This window comes from Dipodomys ordii, unplaced genomic scaffold (assembly GCF_000151885.1).
Source record: "Dipodomys ordii isolate 6190 unplaced genomic scaffold, Dord_2.0 Scaffold150, whole genome shotgun sequence".
Lineage (NCBI taxonomy): Eukaryota > Metazoa > Chordata > Mammalia > Rodentia > Heteromyidae > Dipodomys > Dipodomys ordii.
Window position 1 is genome coordinate 4,419,364 of NW_012267366.1, and position 21,271 is coordinate 4,440,634.

The 21,271-nt window shown below is 40.1% G+C and overlaps 1 protein-coding gene across 1 annotated transcript in view; it reads left to right on the forward strand.

Annotated features, from left to right (window-relative positions):
• Nucleotides 1–2,315: 2,315 nt before the first annotated feature.
• The window catches only part of Ca5b (carbonic anhydrase VB, mitochondrial), a 29,007-nt gene continuing 10,051 nt past the window's right edge, over nucleotides 2,316–21,271 (forward strand). Inside the window, exons 1-3 of the mRNA XM_013032151.1 lie at nucleotides 2,316–2,396; nucleotides 11,202–11,381; nucleotides 18,498–18,695. Of these exons, the coding sequence (XP_012887605.1) occupies nucleotides 11,246–11,381; nucleotides 18,498–18,695 (334 nt within the window). The 5' untranslated portion in view covers nucleotides 2,316–2,396; nucleotides 11,202–11,245. The remainder of the gene's footprint in view (nucleotides 2,397–11,201; nucleotides 11,382–18,497; nucleotides 18,696–21,271) is intronic.

Below are 21,271 nucleotides of genomic sequence, written 5' to 3' on the forward strand. Positions count from 1 at the left end.
GGGGCTTGAACTCAGAGCCTGGGTGCTGTCTCTGAGATTTTCTGCTCAAGGTTAGCACTCTACCACTTGAGCCACAGCGCCACTTCTGACTTTTGCTGTTTATGTGTTACTGAGGAATCGAACCCAGGATTTCATGCATGCTAGGCAAGCACTCTAGCACCGAGCCACATTCCCAGCCAGGTTGTTGGTCTTTGAGGGTCTTTTGAAGGTTTAATTTTTTAAGTTCTCTGTGAAACTCCTTTGTATAGCTACCTAAAGATAATTTCAAAAAGTCAATCAAACCAAGTCTTGTCCTTTATTTTATGAGAACTAAAAATAACTTATGATTGTCTTTTCTCCTGCTATGGACACATTAAAGTCAAATCTCTGGCTCACCATTTACCAGGGCATTTTCCTCTTGGTTCAGAAAGAGAAAGTACTTAAGTACTTATCACTAACTATATCTTATTACTAACAGCTTTATTTTCTCTTTAAAAAGTCTTCTTTCCTAGATTCCTTTGGGGTTTTTTTGTAAGCTCCTGAAATCACTTGTAAAAGATCAGTTATATGTTAACTACATTAAGATGAACACTGTAACGTATTCAAGCTGTATCTGCTCCCATTTCATGTTTGTTTATTGTACGTGGAAGAAATGACTTACATTTGAAACATCTTATTTAAATAAGGCAGAGTCAAGGTCGGAGTGAACTGAATAAAAACATTTTGTTGAAAATTATTTTCTCTGTGCTCCTTCTAGCTCAACTATGTTGCCAGTGTTTCCAAGGGAAAGATGAATAGGTAAAAGAGAATGAAAGTATGATCCTCAGCAGGAAAGGGGAGGGCCAATTGTGGGGGTGAATGAGTATGAATATAATCGAAGTAGCTAATTTGCATGCATGAAAACAGAACTGTGAAATCTGTTGAAATTGTTTTAATGATAGAAGAAGGAGATAAAGGAGTGTGAAAGAGGCGGATTAGTTTTATCAGGATACATTATATGTATGGGAATGTTACAATGAAAAATTCTACCACAAACATATGCTAATAAAAATTGTAAAAAATATGAATGTAAAATTGTTATTGCTGCCCTATGAAGAATTATATGCAGAAAATCTTGATGCTTATAAAGTGGAGGAGACTGTTTTTATTCATGTTAAACAATATACATACAAGAAAGATTTTATAAAGGATTATAAAAATGCCTAACAGTGGCTGACCCAAAATACCCTATTAATGACACCAAGACCTGTGATTACCAAGCCTTTTCTAACCTATCAACTCCCTTACCACACTTACTTTCTCATCATTTTTGTTTTGTGAAAACCCAAGTGGGACTAACTCCTTGTGGCCTGTCTTTTTTTTTTTCCAGTCAAATGGCTAAAGGAGAGTGCTTTTCTCCCAGAAGTCTCTATTCCAAGATTTCTGGATGTATAATCTCCGTGTGTGTGTGTGTGTGTGTGTGTGTGTGTGTGCAGAGTTGTTAATGAGAACAAGAACAGAATATTCTCAGAGCATAATCAGAATCAGTGTAAGTGGGGTGATGTTGAGACATGCCTTATCAAGAGGGTACTGGGTTTCTAGAAAAATTCACCTGGAAGAGACAATAGGCAACAGAGGATTCTACTTACTCCATACAGTTGCCTAGCCTTTAGGATCGGTAAAAAAAGAAAACAAAAAAAAACATTCTGGTTTTAAAAAATATGAAAACTGGCTGGAAGACACATGGACCCACAATTCAAGTTCAAAGGATGTTTAGAAGCTTGAGTAAATTGTATAAAAAAATACATTCATTATTTGTTTCCCGATTGAGTCACCTGTACCTACCACAAATCACTCTGTTTGGAGACAGGAGAAACCTTAGGAAAGTCACTTTTTGGCGGTACGGATTTTTGAACTCAGGGCTTTCTGCTAACCAGGCTGGAGCTCTATCACGTTAGCCCTGCCCCTACTCCTTTTAGCTTTCTTTAATTTTCCAATGGGGTTTCCCATTTTGCTCGAGTGGACCAGTTTGTCACGAGCCTGTCCCATCAGCTACCCAGAAAGTGTAAATAGGAAAGTCACTTTTTAGACGAGGCTCCTGGATTAGCAGTCTTGATTTCACCCCATGAATGTGGCTGGCAGTGGGCAGGGAAAGGGAAGCAGAGTGATGGGCAGAGAAAGGGGGACAGAATGATTTGGCAGTACAGCCCAGAGGCGTGGTGAGGGGTGAAGGGGCGTGGCTGAGGTGGGAAGGGTGTGGCCAGGATTGAAGTTCTGAGACTGCAGTAGAGCCTGCTAATATCGGGTGGGGGCGTGGCCTCCAGGAAGAGGCAGGTCTCGGGCTTGTGGGGCGTGGCTTTGATTGCCGAGCGCAAGTCCCGGGTCGTGAGAGACTAGCGGGCTGTGAGCTGAGTGAGTACTCATAAGAAAACCCTCAGGTAAGGATGGTTGCCTAGTGGAGTGGGATCTCCCTATTGAAGCCGGAACGGGCAGTTCCAAAGAAGGCCGCGACTCCCCATGACTCTCCCCTCCTGGTGTCCAAGTCCCAGCAGCTGTTGGGTTTACAAGTATTTCCTGAGTTCCCGGAGAGCGCCCCAGATTAAAGAGGGCCTACTTAAGGACTTCGTATTCTGTACCCTAGCCCTTTTCCTCTACTACAGTCCTTTGCACTTCACCAGAAAATAGCTGTCCCAGAGAATTTGTGGGGGACACGAGGCCAAGTACTTCAGAGGGCATGTTGCCAGCGGTGAATGAATCTAATCAAGTCCAGCCTGCTCTGAAACAGTTGCAGACCAGGGTAAAGGCTACAAATCTTAAGTTACAGTTCCAGAAACCAAGGCACGCAGTAAGCTGGAACTCACTGAGCACTGCATTGTGCTTCTTCCCCACCCCCATCCCCACGGTGCCAGGAACTGGGGACAGACTCATAGTCACCCCCAAGGTAGGGATCACCATCACAGCTGTGCCTGTGGAGAAATCTGAGCTTTTTTTTCCCACTCCCCAAGTTCTTCTCCTGGCCCTTTGGTTTTTGTGTCCCATTCTAAGAGCTGAAGAAGAGGAACCCCCAAATGCAAACTTGTTGGAAGTTGATGTTCTTTGTGGCTTTCATCCTTAAACACTTCTGTTTCGTGGCTAGTGGCAAAGTATGAATATTAATGTGTGTTCTCCCCTCCCATGTATTTTCCCCTGGGAAAGTTTGAGAGATACCAAGTGTTAATTTTATATGTATATACTTCAGAACTTGTTCTCTCAGCCACTGAAAACCACATTAGTTCTTTCTCCACTTTCTTCACTGATTGATAATGGGAATGATCTCCACACTGCTGTTTAAAAGCCTTTCTTTCAAAATATGGAGAGAAATAACCCCATATTCCTCAGATGGGTCATGGATCTGTTGGAAATGGAAGCCCTTTCAGGTTGTTTTGGTTTGGTTTTTGGAGTTTTGTTTTGTTTTGTTTTTAGGTCTTCCTTTCTTTTCTCAGATCCTTTAAAATCAGTACCTAGACCAAGACTCACCTTTGCTGAAAGATCAAAAGCAGCAAGGATACCGTTGTGTGTGCCCGCATATTACTGCTCTGTTCTCCCTGAAGCTAGGCAAAAGTCTGTCACCACTCACAACTGGAACAAAATGCAGTTTGAGTGGATTGTGAGTAAACAAGCCACTATGAGCATTTTTGAAATCTGATGAAAAGAGGAAAATGTATTACTCTCATGGCCACACTGGGGCAGATAGTTGTGGCACACAGAACAATTATTAGACCTGTATTTTGAAACATCTCAGATTGGGATCACACTCCTAGAGAAGAAATGGGTGAGAGGAGGAAGCTAAGCTTTCTTATCAAGATAAGGCAACATCATCTCTATTTTAGATTTCAGGGAATTGCAAAAGATCTTCTTCTTTTGGAAAGCAAGAAGCAAGAAAATGAAGGGTCAATCTGATGGGAACCAAGGAATTTCTTTCAATGCAGTTGTAACTTTTAGTCTGAGTACAGTTTCTTTTATTTTGCTATCTGTTTTGCATAGATACAAATAATTTAATGAGGCAGAGTTTATGCTACTTGTTATAATAAACACACAGTTTTCAAATGATTCTTTAAGGGGTTTCAGATTTTCTTCTTTTCCACACATTTCTATGTCTGAAAAACAACAGGTAAGAAACATGTCAGGAAAATCCAAGAGTATTTATATATAATAATTTAAATGTACATTTAAATAATCAGCTATAGCAAAGTGCATAGCATGGCAAAGCTTAGTTTCCTGTGGCACATTGAGTCTATTGATATATCTTTATGGACGAACTTAAACATAAGCTATTTTTTAGGAAATATAGTAATGTGTGGTAGTCTATTGTTATATGCTATGTTTAATGCTTAAACTATTATTTATGGTTTCACAGACTTAGCTATGTTGAGTTCAGCAAGAGAGCTATACGTAACTAACTCAATAAATCATTTCCTTGAGTTTAACAGAAAAAATAGACCTGAGTATTAAATTCCTCATATATTGTTGTAAGTTTTGTGGCTAGTGATGCCAAATTGAGTTTCTATTTGGATTTTCTTAGAACCCTCCTTTTCTCTGATACTCCAGGTTCTGTTCCTTTTTTGACTGTTTGCTCCCTCACAATCTCTTAGCATCTTGATGGGGGGCAGGGGTGAAGGAGGGATGGGGGGGAGAGGTGGGGGAGGTGTGGATTGTGGATGTGTGTGATCCACTCCTGGGGCTTGAACTCAGGACTTGAGCACTATCCCTTAGTGGTTTGGGTGGTTAATTGGACATAAGAGTCTCATGGGCTTTTCTGCCCAGGCTGACTTCAAATCACAATCCTCAGATCTCAGCCTCCAGAGTTGCTAAGATTACAGATATAAGTCACAGGCACCTGCCTTGGCATCTGTAATACTTCTTTTATAGTATACCTGTAACTTATACAGGGAGGGATCTTCCTTTGGTCTTTCACTTTGTGATGGCTCCTGAGTGGGATGGATGCATTACTAACCCTGTCCAAGACCTTTCCTTCTGGCTTTCCCATTGGCACTTCAAATCATCTCCTCCCTTGGTTTTCATACCAGTGTCTGTTCCTCATTTTCATTCTACCAACAGCGTTCCAGCTATAAAATCACAAGACCTCTACTTCTTCACCAAATATAAAAACCTACTTTTGGGCTGGGAAGGTGGCTCAGTGGTAGCGCGCTTGCCTTGCATGCCTGAGGCCCTGGGTTCGATTCCTCAGCACCACATAAACAAGAAGAAAAAAGCCGGAAGTGGTGCTGTGGTTCAAGTGGTAGAGTGCTAGCCTTGAGCTGAAGAGCTGAGGGACAGCGTCCAGACCCGAGCTCAGGCCCCATGACCAGACCAAAAAAAAAAAAAAAACCTACTCTTTTCCTTTTCCTTTTCTTTTTTAGGTACTGAGGTTTGAACTCAGGGTCACATATTTGCAATTAATCACTGGAGTCATGTTCCCAGTCCTTTTTTCACTCTAGTCATTTTATCAGATAGGATTTTGGGGGTTTTGCTTAGGGCCAGCCTCAAACCTTGATCCTCCTATGCAGGCCTCCTGTGTATTTGGAATCAAAGATGTATACCTATCACCATGCCTTATTTATTTATTGCGATAAGGTCTCACTACCTTTTTTTGCCCAAAGAGGTCTCAGAATATGATCCTACCAATCTTTGCTTCCCAAACAGCTAGGATTATGGGCATGAGCCATTGTGTCCAGAACATTCTCCTCCTCCTCCCACCCATTCTCAAAATCAAACTGACTATCTCTTAAATACAAAGTACCTTGTCTGTCTCTACTGGCACTGCCAGTTCACTGCTTCATAGTCTTTCACTTGGACTACTAGAATTTCATTTTAAACTCTGCATGACCCCAACCTAACCTGTCTACCCCAAAAACTGTTTCACCCACTGTCTTTACTCTCTGAGTTGATGGCAACTCTAACCTTCCAGTTGCTTAGGCTAAGAATCTTTCAGTAATCCTTAACCCCTTTCTTTCACATCTTATAAGCTATATCTCCAGAACACATCCAGAATCCAAGCACATCTTATCACCTGTACTGTGACCTGCACAGTTTTATGTCCCTGGATTATCCTAAAATACCTTCTTCTTTATTATTGCCTCTTGTATACTTGCCGATGAAATAGGATTTTTTCCCTTGCTGGAGATTTAAGCAGGGATCTCACAAGTGCTGTGCAAGAGTTCTACATTGAGCTACTTCTCTACTACTTCGAAGCTGATTTTTCATAGGTAACATCAAGTAATCTAAAAATGTAAATCAGCAGGCTAGCCCAGGGCTTCAAGTGGTAGACCACCTGCCTAGCAAGCCCCAGACCTGAGTTCAAACCTCAGTACTGCTAAAGCGAATTAAGTAAATGAATGCATTAAAAAAATAAAATTGTAAATCAGATTGTTCCTCCTCTGCTCAAAAAAATAGATTTCCTCGGTTCACTTAGAACAGCTCTACTTCTCAGCTTCAGCCCACTTCTACTGGGCAACATTTGGCAATAGCTGGAAACACTTTTTCATTGTTGCTGTTGTGCCAGTCTTGGGACTTGAACTCAGAGCCTGAGTACTGTCCCTGAGCTTCATTTTGCTCAAGGCTAACACTCTACCACTGGAGCCATGACTTTACTTTCAGTTTTGGAGGTGATTCATTGGAGATGAGAGTCTCACAGTTTTTTTTTTGACCTGGGCTGGCTTCAAACCATGATCCTCAGATCTCAGCCTCCTGAGTAGCTGGGATTACAGGCGTGAGCCACTGGCACCAAGCTGGAGCCACTTTTTGTTACCATAACGCTCCTGTAAGTTCTCTAGGCCCCTAACCAATATTAGCCAGTAGGGATTCTTCTATACGCAGAACATCTCCTCTCAACCTTCTCGTCAGTAACTCCAGGATTGAGAAACCCTGCCTGAGAAAAAGAACCCTTATGATGGCCTAGAAATCAAATCGATCTCTCATCCATTGCTTCTGGACCCCACTTATCTTCTTCCTGGTTGTCTTCACTCCAACTATATTGGCAATCTTTTGAATGTGCCAAATGTGCTCCTACTTCAGGGTCTTAGCTCAAGTACCGTCCCTCACCATTCCTTTAGAGAGGCATATAATGACTTCTCTCCCTCTTTCAGTCCTTTGTTCAAATTTCACCTTCTCAATGAGGCCAAATGCAACACTCTGTCCCCAGTAACACTCCACATTCACCTTTTCCTGCTCTACTTTTCACTGAATATATTCACATGGTCTCTACAACTGCTTTCTTTATTATGTTTTTGTTTCTCATCTGTATCTCTCTACTAGAATGCAAGCATCACAATGGTATGGTTTTAGTTTTATTCACCAACACTTAATCAATGTTCATTTCTTATCTTGAAGGAAGAAAGAATAAATGAGTAAAGGCTTGGTTAGGGGATGGTTGACAGACTCTCCTCTTTCTTGACTTTTCTGGCTTGCTTATCCCCATCCATCCTGTGCTCTGCAGCCAGTCATCAGTACCTATTGCTTCCCATCATATACAGAATATAATCAAAAGCTTTCCAGACTCTTTGAAATTCATAGTTCCCAAAACAATCTTAAATCTCATGTAACCCCACCTTCCACTGCATCCTGAGGTTTCTGCTTGTTCTGCACACTGAAAAATACCAATAGCACGCATGGGACGATGAGAAGGAACTTTAGACTTCCTTTCCCTTTGGTTTCAAAAAACGAGTTCAAGAGTCAGGCATTAGTGCTTCATGCTTGTAATCTTAGCTACTCGGGAGGGCAAGATGTGACGATTGTGATTCCAAGGCAGCTCAGGCAGAAAAGTCGATGAGATTCTTATCTCCAATCAACCATCAAAAAGCTGGAAGTAGGTGAGGCTCAAGTAGTAGAGTACTAGCTATGAACAAAATGCTAAGGGACAGTGGCCAGGCCCTGAGTTCAAGGGCCCCCCAGTACCAGCACACACAAGAGAAACAGGTTTAGAATTCTGTTTGTGTTGTCGACAGAATGCAAAAGAAAGTATGTAGAGTCACTGCTCCCTACAATAAGATCAGCAATTGTCTGGGGAACAATTTAGACTTCCAGGCCACTACAGGCAGTCCACCACTAGGTGGCGAGCTTTGTGAATGATTGGAAGAGTGCAGGTGACATCAGGGCCTCTTAACACTAAGAGCTGAAGGGATACAGGAGATATTTCCTCTGGATCAGATGTCATCGACCAGCAGTCTTGGCATTGTCCACACATAGTGTGACTACTGAGTATGAGGTGGTCCTTATGGTGTAATCAAGGCCCTGGCTTTAGCCCCAGCCTGCCAGGCCAGCTTAATCTTGGCTCAGTCTTCTCCTGAGAACTGGCTGAGGAGTGAGGCCAGACTTCTCCAAGAACCAGTGATAACAAGCCTAAGATCCACTATTCTCCTTCTTGGGCGGGGCCCTGTGCTCTGGACATTGTGTTTATGCAATTCCTGTGACTAGCACGCATGTCCTTGCCTGGTCTTATCGCAACCTTCACTTGGAAGGCTGAACCAGTCCACCCCTTCTCTTGCTTATATACTGTACCTGGCATTGTCTCTTGGGAAGTTACTAAGTCACTCTTCTCCACTAGGTTGTAGAAAATAATGGCTTCTTTATTCATTGTTCCCACACCTCTTTAACATTGTAATCAACCATTTACTGAATAATCTAAGTTCTGCCTGTTTCCACACCCAGTTTGTCCTTTGTGGCCTTGTACTCATCATTCCTGAAGCTTCCCCTGTCCTTCTGCCTTGGCCCATCCTGTTGAATTGTTTCAACTCCCCTGCCACTCCTCAAAACTTTGAGCCTTTGCCCCTATATTCTTACTGTACTAAATGGAGACTGTCATTGCTTTTAATTTGAAGAGATCTGTTCAGTTATGCTAAGCAAATAAGCCAGCCATAGACGAGCAAATATTGTACGATTCTACTTACACGAGGAACAAGAATAAGCAAATACACAGAGACATACAGTAGAAAAGAAGTCGCCAAGCACGAGACTTGTATTTGCTGAATTGAGAGTTTATATGGGGAGGAGGGATGGTGGAGGATATTTAGGTATAGATGGCATATATATAATATATAACATATATTATATATAATAAATGTATTTAGTCCCTGCATTTGTACAATTAGGATTGCTTAAAATGGTAAATATTGTGTATGTTTTATCACAGTTTTTTCAAAGGGAACTAAAAAGAGAGAAATACATATTTTTCCTTGTAGATTCCAAGATTTAGAGAGGCAAGAAGGGCCTGACCTTTTCATTTCTAAAACAGTACACTGTTGTACATAAGGTAATTGTGCATTATTCTGTCTGTTCAGGAATGGAAGTGAGTACAAAGGAAGCTCAGAGATAAACTGCATTTCCCCCACATCTCTTGGCAGTTGTTGAAATTTCATTTTAATGTCAAATAAATTTACCAGAGGGAATCTTGACTCGTTGTAATTGTTTGATGTTATTGACTTTAAGAAAGGACATTAAAGGTCCTTCAGAACTACTTTCTATTTTCTTATATTTTGCATTTATATCATGAGTAGCATCTTGGTATTGAATGCTAATAATTTGGTTTCATCTAACACCATCTTTTCCAGAGAGCTTTCTTAGAGCTTGTACTGTTGGAGGTCATAGAAAGAGTCAGCTTCTTAGTAAAGTGTTCATTGGCCTATTTTTTCTGCTCTTCTGGTTCTAGATTCCTGAGTAAGTTTAAGACTATACATTAAGCCTCCACCTTAAGCACTTCATTTCATATAATCCCTTTTTTTCTGCTTAACTGCAACTATAAGTGATACAGTTCATGCTAAACATACACTGTTTCATTCCAGAATATGCTGGCAGCCAAATGATAGTTCTTGGTTCTTGCAATAAAGATCAGTATCTTTTCTGTCATCTGTTCCAGCCACCAAACATCCATCCTTTACAAGAGGCTGTGTCTCTAAGAAATGCAGCTGTAATGGACACAGACACTGTCCTCAGTGACCACATGGGATTAGGATCTGGGAAGGATATTATTGATTAGGTACTTTCATTCAACTGGAATACACACTATAATTTTGAAAAGGGAGCTAGGCTAACCTGGTGGTCACATGATTAGGACAAGCTAGAAGGAAGCCAGTCTGGAGTCAGTCACCTGAAGAATGGGCAGGAATTAACCAAATACAGATTGAGGGAGTGTGGTTCAAGGAAGGATGTCTGCAGAGTCTGGAAGAGACAACAAAAATTGGAAAAACTGAAGTTCCCATGGCAGGTGTGCAGGTACAAGCACAAATGGACATGGACATGTGGCTAAGAACTCAGCAGAGCCAGGCTATGAAGTCTTGCAGCTACACTGCAGTTATGGTTGCCCAAGTGGTATCCCAAGCAGTTCTCTGAATGCATTGCAAATAATCACTGTAAGCATTTCAAAATCTTCAGTGGAATGAATGTAGAATAGAGTTTATTTTTAATTTCAGAACTTGTTTGTTCACTTGGTACAGAGATGAGAGTTTCAGGAAATGTGGATGAAGCAATATCGGAGCAGGGGTGGAGAGCTGGTAGCAAAGTGTTTGAAGATAATCTTGCCCTATTGTAATGATTCTATAATGAACACCCTAGGAACCACTGTCTTCTGAGATTTTCATTGGGAGCATATAAGAAGCAGAGAGAGAATTAAATAGTAATCTTGTCCATATCCTTCATATACCCACACCATCATGTTACACCAAATAGTGGCAAAGAGTCGCCGATTATATTTAAGCTTAGATTTCAAAACCACCCATGACTATTTTGGCAGGATGTGACTTGTTTTCTCTCTCTCTCTCTCTCTCTCCTCTCTCTCTCTTCTCTCTTTGTCTCTCTGTCTCAAAGCAGTCCAGAGCAGAGAAAATGATTGTTTTGATTCAGTTCCCTGCTGGATAATTAATTAGGACTTGAGGGAGTCGGGAGTCATGTATTTTTTTTTAATTTTAAAACGTGAGACCATAAACAGTTGCTTATTCATATGAATGAAGAGAATCTTTTCTTTAGGCCTCTAATATTTGAAAGCCCTGAGGGAAAGGCCAAGCACATGAGTCAGTCTTCTGAATCCTGCCTGCTACTGACGGACCAATGAGATTGAGGAACAAAAGAGCAAATAAACCATTGACTCTTGTTTGCCTGGCCCCCACCTCAGGGTGTGAGCTAAACTACCAGTCTGAATGTTGTCCTACTTAGATGTTTCCACATGATTTTTAATCTCTGTTGCTCATAGTGTTTCCTCCTCAGCTCTTCCCCAGATTTTTAGATCCCTGCAAGTAACGGAGATTTCAACTCAAAGAGGATGATGCATCAACTGAGAGGGATCCTTCAAACATCTCCATGCAAATTGCTGTGGAGAAGGTTCCCGGTTCTGACATCCATGCCAGTGAGAACCTGCAGTCTTTATACCTGCACTTACAGAACCCGGAACCGAGCCTGTGAGTACTCCATTTCCCTAAAGAGAGCAAAAAATGCTTGTTGCATTTGTAACAGTCACATGTGTTATACATGTGCAGGTATGATGTCATTAACATTCCAGTGTAGAATTATATGCCTAAGACCTGTGAGAATAACTGCTTCTCTAATGATTTATTAAAGTAAATGGGGGAGTTCTTTCTTGACCAAATCTCCTCCCCTGCTCCCCAAGTACACTGTGTTTAAAGTCAGAACCTTTGCTTGCTTGCTCAGCTGGTGCTTTACCAGCCATAACTCCAGCCTGCATTTTTGCTGGTTATTTTGGAGATGAAGGCTTTCGGACTTTTCCAAGACTGGAGTGGAGTTTAAACCTTGATCATCTAGATTGCAGCTTCTTAACTAGCTAGAATTACAAGTATGTGCTACCAGCACCCAATTTGATCAGTTTTTAAGATGATGTCATTGCCAAACTGAGCAACAGATAGCCAATTTCAAATATCATGGAATCTTACATATTTATCACTTGTTGTTGGCATTTTTTTAAACTAAGGTTGATTCACAGTCTATATGCAAATTATTTCAATGACTCATATTTCTGGAAGATGCATGTTAATACTTTCAAGCTATTCAATAGCTTTGTGTTCTGAAGTCTAAATCCCAGAGTTAATTCTGGCTGACAGGCTTGCAGGGGTGTGTTCTGCTGTAAATGTGGAAGGGAAGTGGGGAGGCAGAGGATATTCCTCAAATCTTTCAGTTCTCTCCTGGAACTACAAGGTGGTGGCCATGTCATGACAGTGCAGAAATCCTCCATTGTTACATTCACATAGAGGATAGGTTGCTCCGTGCTTTGGGGACTGTCCTTTACTGGCAACACGCTGGTAACATCCTCCTCCACCAGTTACAAGAACCACAAAGTGTCTTTAGAGATTGCCCCACACTCTAGGGAACAAAATCGCCCTCTGGTTAAGAACTATTGAGATAATGGGAGGATAATGTGCATTTGTAGAGAGTTGAATTTGGGTTTATGGAAAGATAATTTCTCTTAAGGCATATCATTAAAGAGGGTGTTTTAATTCATATTTTCCATTATTTAGGAGAAACTGACACTGACTTTTCAAATGTCGGTCTACATTTAGATCTAGGTTTCTCCATTTTAATCATGTTTACTCTCTGACCCTATGTGTACATAATAAAAAGAATGGGTAAAATGGAACTTTGAATGGTGAGAGAAAAGGAAGGGGAACATGGTCCTAATATTTAATCTACATAAGTGAAAAGGAACAATGTAACCTTGGGGTGTGAGTGGGTTGGGAAAGATAGGGGAGAACAATGGAAGAGATAATATTGACCCAGATGCATTATAATAATTTGTTAAATTTGTAGCTGATTTGTTACATTGAGACCCCTTTGTATAATTACTTGAAAATGTTTTTTTAAAAAATCTCACATCTGAAAGGGGACAAAATAAATCAGTAAAGATAATTCAGGTAAGCACAGGGTTTTGAAACTGCTCCATAAATATATTTTAATTGGAAGTTTGTTTCCTTCTCTTCAACATGGACTATATTCTCATCAAAGTAAACTGTCCGGAGTCATAATACATTTTTGGTTGTTGGGTGTGGCTTCCTACCAGCTTGCCCACATCCTACTCAGAGCAGCCCATTCTGAACTCTGGCACTTTGTGGTCTGAGGCTAAAAACAGAAAAAATTAGTCATACTTATCTGGCTACAAAAATTTTCCTTAAAAAAAAAAACCAGAACACTAAAAGCTAAGCAACTAAAATCTTGTATGTTTATGTGTGTAGGACAGTTTGCTGCTTTCAGTGGGGTGAAGAAAAGAACATTAATGGCCTGAGGAGGTGGGGCTTTATTTATTGTTTCACATTGTATTGCATGTGTTTGTTTGTAAATCAGTAGAGGGAAATAAAAACCAGGGCACAGTTACCATTTATTTAGTTCTTGGCATACTACACTGTCCCAACCTGTTTTTACCCAGTGGTTATTAGGGTTTTGTTGCCCCACTGAGAATATTTTCCTCTTTAAATATCCTAACTTGCCCTGCCTAGTGTTAAAGACAATACTCATTGTTTCTGGCAGCCCAGTAACCTCAGAAAAAAATTCCAGTTACAGGAGATTTTAGGCCCTAAGCCCAAACTCCCAGGTTTCATAGGTCAGGTCCATCTTATCTCCCTAACTCATTAAAGAAAGAGATGAGAAATAATGAAGAGCAGAAAAAGGCAACTTATTCAATGACATGGACACTTCCGCACATCTTCCTCAATAGACATTTTCTTTAGGTTTTAAACAGGAAGAAGGATTGAGGGCAAGAAGGTGACAGGTGTGTATAATGAAACAGTCCCTATCAGGTGTGTTCTCACCAGAACACACAGCTGGAAGACAGCACAATGGTCTGTCAGCTCATTGTCTCAGGAAGGATGGGAGGAGATGGGGAGGGAGAGAGGAATCAAAACCCTCTGGCAGGGCTGGGAAGGTGGCTCAGTGGTAGAGTGCTTGCCTTGCATGCATGAGGCCCTGGGTTTGATTCCTGAGCATCACATAAGCAGAAAAAGCCATGGCGCTGTGGCTCAAGTGGTAGAGCACTCGCCTTGAGCCGAAGAGCTGAGAGACAGCACCCAGGCCCAGAGTTCAGGCCCCACGATCGACAAAAAACAACAAACCTCTGGCAGGTGGTCCAGTCTTTCCTGGATTTCAAGATGGCTACAAAGTGGTTGCAGGAGGGTCTAACTCAGAGCAAAGATGCCTAACTTTTATTCTGCCTTCACTTCATTTGTGGGCACAAGAAAGGAGTCAGCACGGCCTAGCAAAACAGTTTTTAAGCACCTGTTAAAGACACAGTGACACTGATAGCCAAGTACAGCCTGAGATTGTTTTGAGGACTAGAGACTCAATATTGGCAGTCACTGTTAGCATTATGATTTATTTTATAATATGAGGGAAGAAGAATAAAGAAAAACTTAAGTAGGTTATAGCAATAAGAAATGTACTCATTATCTTGCCCATGTAATTGTAACCCCTCTGTACAGTATTTTCACAATAAAAAAACACCTAACATTTTAGGACAGCCATGTGCTCCTTGCTTTTACTTTGCTCCCTAAACTCCTGTCAAGTAATCACTGGCTATCAATTCAAACTGCTGTTTTCTGTTATCTCAAGAAGAATCTATTTAATAGGCTATATAGCTATAACCCTAGATGAAAATAAGGCCAATTTCACTTAGGGTATAATCTAGTAACATTTAGCCTAATTGGCACATTAAAAAAATTAGTCATAAGGTTTTAGACCAAGGGAAAATGATTTTGATCGTTTAGTCATTCCTAAGTTAATGAAATGATTAGGAATATACTCTAAAATGGAAAAAAATTATACATTTGTTGAATGAGCCATATAGGTAATCTTTATTTTCTAACAGACATATTTTGAAAAGTACAAATAAGCAGGTAAAGTTAATTTTACTAATGTATTTTATTTAACCCAATATATCTCATATAGAAAAGAAAGATACCATATAGAAAAGAAAGATATCATATAGAAAAGAAAGATTTTACTGTATCCTAATTTGTGAAGTAAGTCAGGCCTAGAGAGACCAAGGACACATGTTCTCTCATATGTGGAAGGTAGAATCAATTTATAACTGTCCAAGTAAGCACATACCTGGATGTACGAAAGTACATACAAATGTATTAGCTCAAGTATGGGATTCGAGTGGGAGAACTCAAATGGTGTAATTCCTTAGAAAAACTCACTCACAGTCCTACAAAATGAATACCAGGAAACTGACATTTGGGAGTGAGGGTGAGGTCAAGGAGAGGAGGGTAAAGAAATGAAGAGAGGAAAGGGGGGAGTGAAGTTATAATATTTGTTGCATATGCTATGATACTAAGAAAATAGGGAAGGGTCGGGCTGGGAGGGTTGGAAGACAGTGATGAAAGGGGTGAAATTGATTAAGATGCATTGTACTCTAAAGCAATTTGTTGAATGGTAACTGCTTTGTAAAACTACTTAAAGATAATTTAAAACATTTAAAAGAAAAGAAACATTTTTGTATAATTTGGACTGGACCTGAACTATATAAAAAGTAGCCACTGTCAGACGCTGGTGGCTCATGCCTGTAATCTTAGCTATTCAGGAGGCTGAGATCTGAGGATCATGGTTCAAAGCCAGTCCAGGCAGCAAAGTCCATGAGACTCTTATCTCCAATAAACCACCAGAAAACCAGAAATGGCGTTTTGGCTCAAGTGGTAGAGGCTGACCTTGAGCTGAACTGCTCAGGGACAGGGTCCAGGCACAGAGTTCAAGCCCCACAACTGACAAAAAAAAAAGTAGCCACACTCTATGCATATTTACATGTACATTTAATTAACATTTTATAATCACATATGCCTAATAGTTACCATACTGGATATTTCCATCCTCAGAAAGTTCTGTTTGATCTCACTGCTCTACATTATAACTGAACTGTTACAATATTGTTATATTATTTTTCCATTTAATTGTGAATAACACAAATAAAGCCTGGAGAATGATAATATTAATAAAACTTGTGTTGCCATGGTATCACAAAGAACTCTGATAATCCCCAGATACCAGAGACCCAGAATACTTCTAGTCTATCTTATTAACATTCAAATATCTAGAGAAATGACGGCTCGATTAAGAACCTCTTGGAATTCCATAGTGGTTTCAGAGTCATCTTCAGCTACCGGAGACCAACAAATAGCCCTGAAACTGACTATAGGAAATAATGGGTTTTAGTTTCCGGTACTGATAATGGCCTGGATATGCTGTGGATAATGGACCCAGCGTCCAAGTGTCTCTTAAAGCACTAATGCTTTAAGGCAATTTGTGATTCATCATCATCCTCAACAAAGCCATTTGAAGAGTTCCTGTGCATCCAGTCACTGCACTAACGACAAGACCTGCAAAGATCGTCTTCAATCATGTGAGGAAATAGCACAATCTAAGAAAAAAGCCCAGTACATGGCAAGGTGCATTATAGAAAACAAATGAAGTTATAAAGCAATGCTATCTGTCAGGGGTGGGGCCTAAGGCCTCCCAAATAATTCAGTATATGGTATGATTGACCCAGATGCTTCTCATGTGCTTCTTGTTGACTGCCTGTATTAATAAGTTTTGTAAGGTCCTCCAATGACAAATATCTAAATGGCCCTTGGCACAAAAAGCTTCCCCCCCCACAGCCTGAGTCACATAGATAATTTTGCATTTTTTTCAAGTACCCACAAATACCCAGAAAATTAATTTTAACTATTTTATTTAGCCCAATGTAGTCAAATTATTATCATTTTAATATGAAATTACTATTAGAATTATAAAAGAGATGTTGATATTATTCTGAGCTGAGTCTTCAAAGTCCCTCGTTCCATTCATTTATTGCACATGGGGTTAGACTGGCCACATGGGGTAAGTGCCTACCATATTGCAAACCTCAGGTACAGCGTGATAGGAGAAAAAAAATCTAAAATGTCCTATATTTAATTACAAAGGGCCTGAGGATGGAAGGTAGGGGAGATGGGGGAGGGGAGGCTAATTGCTTCTCCTGATGGGCTGGCTTCCCATCTCAAAGCTTTCCTTGCTTTAAGTACTCCTGTACCTTTCACATACGGTGCACATAACTTCAATATGAAGTAATTTATGCCTTACTTTTCCCTTCTTTCATTTTAAAGTACTATGTCTTTTTTTCAGATTCACAAGACATTTTTTCCAACTGCTATCAAGCCTTGCTTCAGGGTACTGCAGGAACTTTTCCCAGGACTGCCCCTATGTTTCAGGCTAATATCTCTAATGGCCCAATAAACCCTTTTATTTCTTTTCAGAGATTCCCTGCAGTCTGATCTCATAGAGCTTTGCTTAACGAGACAGTGGATGCTTAGGAGTAAGAACAGATGAAGGGCTGCTTCTTTGAGATTGTCAAGGAAGGAACTTGAATTGAACTTGAGAGTCTGGTAGACTTATTTTTTCTCAACACTGAGGACTGAACGTGGAGTGTCATGCCTGCTAGGTAGGCAATTTATCACTTGAAGCATGCCTCCAACCCCTTTTTTGCATTGATTATTTTCATGGTAGGATCTTTATGCTCATGGTAGGATCTTTAACACTCAAATTATAGGGGTGTATACTTAAAACAGCACTACAGGCAAACAGGAGGAGAAAGAAAATGATGATGGTCATGAGGATGATGGTGATGTGGATGATATTTGGCTCAAGTTTGCATTCTAATCCGATTAAAATATGATGGTCTTGTAGTACATCATATCTATTTCCCATTTTATATTTCTGAAACAGGAAGTTCTTGTTCTTTTCAGAGGTGAATTCTTGTGTTTCACAGATGCTTTCAGAGTAAGGAGGGAAAAATAAAACATTGGCTTCAAAATTCTTCAGAGATGAAAGTACTGTATTATATATTTTTTGAAGGAAAGAAAATACTATGAGTTAATGCATACTTTTTAGCTCTTTACAAGGGAAGGTTTCTGGGCTTTGGCACTGCTGATATTTTGTGGAGAGAGGCATGAAACTCTTGGTAGTGGAGCCCGTTCATTGTGTCCAGTGAAGGATGTTTATCAGCATCTCTAGCCTTTCTCCACTAGAGGTCAGTTGCAGCTTTCTTCCAGTTTTTGTCATGCAACAGTTTCCACATCTTGCCAAATATTCCTAGAGGCTGCTCAACTCCTGTTAAGGACCACTGATCTACCCAGGAGAGATCAATTTCTATATTGCTGGGAAGCTTTTGTAAACAAACAAGAACTCAAGCAAATAAGCTAACAACCAACCAACCAAACAGGCTATGCTGTGGGACATAAAAGTAAACCAGAGGCAAGATTTGGGTTTTTTATTTTAATGTAAATAGGAAGATGACCCAACATATTTGTCTGGGTAACAAGACAGCTACGTTAGCCAAGTCCTTAGATTCATACTTAGTGGTGGGGCAAGGTGCATATGGTCATTGCTAATGGCTTCTCATAATTAGTTTCTCTTACTTTTCTGGTTGGCCTTCATTCTACCCACCAGTAATACTTGTATTTAGTTGTCATTGCTTTCTCCCCTCGTATGTGATGCTGGGTAGTGGACATCTTTGCTCATCAGCGTGTACTACTCTCTCCTAGTGCCTCCTCTCTGGGAAAATCTCGACCTTGTTCCATCAGGTGATCGACAGTCACCAATCAACATCCGATGGAGGGACAGTGTCTTTGACCCTGACTTAAAACCACTCACCATCTCCTATGACCCAACCACCTGCCTCCACATTTGGAATAATGGGTACTCTTTCCTGGTAGAATTTGAAGATTCTACAGATAAATCAGGTAAAGGCAAGATCTAGTGTCCTTGTCTGTAGTTAAAGGAACCCTTTCATACCAATATAAAACATGTCAAATTCCCTCCACACTACTATTGACCTCTTTGGTAGAAATGGCATGAAATGCATTGGTCTTGCTATTTTCAATTTTGGAAAAAAAAAGTCCCTTCTGGTTGTTAGGCACATATTCTGCCACTATTGTAGGTGATATTTTTTATTACTAATCACATATATCTCCATAGATTCTGTAGCTGATATACAAGATGTCAAATTGAACCTTTCTCAATTTATTTAGCATACATATGCTTATGCACTAATTTGTCTTGCTTGCTGGATTTATACAAATTATTAGATTAAATAGAACAATTATTAATCATATTTAACCTACCAGATTGCAATACAGGTGAAATGGGACAAAAAGTATACTTATTGTGTAATATTGAGTTGCATTCTTTTTGGTGTTTTGTTTTGTTTTGTTTTCTGAGACCAAGACATGAAAATGGTATCTGATGCTTTTACTCATGGGCTGGTGCTCTATCTCTTCCACCATGCCTCCAACCCTGTAGGTTACCATCTTAACAACTTATTAGGACTAGTCAGTCATCTTATTAGAAAAGTAGAAACTTGGGAGCGGTGCTGTAGCTCAAGTGGTAGAGTGTTCACCTTGAGCTGATGAGCTCAGGGACAGAACATAGGCCCAGAGTTCAAGCCCCATGACCAATAAAAAAGAAAAAAGAAAGAAAAGAAAAGAAAAGAAAAGAAAATTGGAAACTTATACTGCTTCAATTTTCTTAAATATTATTTAATTTTAAACAGTTTGAAAGAGTTCATTTTTCATTCAGATATTATTTTGTGTTTTAATCTTTTACTTAGCTTGCCAAGATATAAACTAATGTGAATGATTTCAAATTTTATCTGAATGTTTTGGTGTCTATAGGAGACATAATGTATTATTGATTCTATGTGTATCTTTTTTCCTAAATCTTATGTCTTTTAGTTGTATTTTGCTGTTTTAAAGAATAAAACTTGTGCATAATAGATGAGGGCTCTGTCACTGAGCTGTATCTTTCCTCCCTTTTCTTCACAATGAATTGTGTGTATGTGTGTGTGTGTGTGTGTGTGTATGTTAGTACTAGGGCTTGAACTCAGGGCCTGGGCATTGACCTTCAGCTTTTTTGCTCAAGGCTGGCACTCTACCACTTGAGCCATAGCTCTCCTAACATTTTTTTGGTGATTAATCAGCGATGAGTCTCATGGACTTTCCTGCCCAGACTGGCTACAAACTGGGATCCTCAAATTTCAGCCTTCTGAGTAACTAGGTTTACAAGTTTGAGCTACCAGTATTCAGCTTCACAGTTAAATTTGATCATATCAAATAGTCACAATTAGTCTAAAACTCTTATGATGTGAAATAGTAGATGACTCTCAAAACAGCAGTGATTCTCAATCAGGGAAAATTTTGCTGCCCAATATCCCATATCATCATCCCTCTGACCCAACAATGGGGAAGGAGAGTACAGCCAACATCTTGTGGATGAAAAATCAGGGATAAGCCAGGCACTAGTGTCTCATGCCTGTAATCCTAACTAATCAGGAGGCTGAGATCTGAGGATCGAGGATCAAAGCCAGCCTGGGCAGGAAAGTCCATGAGACTCTTATCTCCAATGCACCACCAGAAAACCAGAATTGATGCTGTGGCTCAAGTGGTAGAAAACTTGCCTTGAGCTGAAGAGCTCAGGCAGTGCCCAGGCCCAGAGTTCAAACCCCATGACCAACAACAACAACAAAAATCAGAGATAGTGCTCAAAATCTTACACAGTAATGAAGAATTGTCCTACCTCAAAATATCAATACAGCTGAGGTTGAGAACTGACTGCCAGGAAATTTAATTTTTTTCTGATGAACATTAGAAACTGAGTCTGCAAAAGTGTTAATAAATCAAGTAAAGTAAAACTTAAAGCGTAAGAATAGATTTTCACTCTGTCTGGCTCTAAGATTCTTTGTGGGGTTTGTGGATCTTTTTTTTTTTTGTGCCAGTCCTGAGGTTTGAACCCAGGGCCTAGGTGCTGCCCCTGAGCTTCTTTTACTTTAATAGTGCTCTACCGCTTGAGCCACAGATCTACTTCTGGATGAAATTTTTATGTCAATTGAAAATAAGAGTCTCCTGGAATTTCCTGCATGGGCTGGCTTCCGAGTGTGATCCTCAGATCCCAGTCTAAGTAGCTAGGATTACAGGTGTGAGCCACTACTGCCTTTGTTTTATTTTCATTTGTGGTGATGCTCTGATACTTAAGGTATGTCTCTCTGTCCCAGTTGCAGGTAGGCTACTCCTCCAGTGGGCTTTCTCTCTGTATCTCGGTCTGTCTCTGTCTGTCTGTCTGTCTCATTCTCTGATAGAAAACTGCTTCAATTCAGAAAGTATTTGAATCTATCCTTGAGGGCCTGTATGTCCCCATGTCTATGGTATGACAGATTCCCCATATCTTGCTTAAAATTTTACCTATGTATCTCAAAGTAAGAAGAAATGGCTCCTTTTTACTTTAAACTTCATGAAAATGTCTTAATTTTTCCAAAATGCTAGAG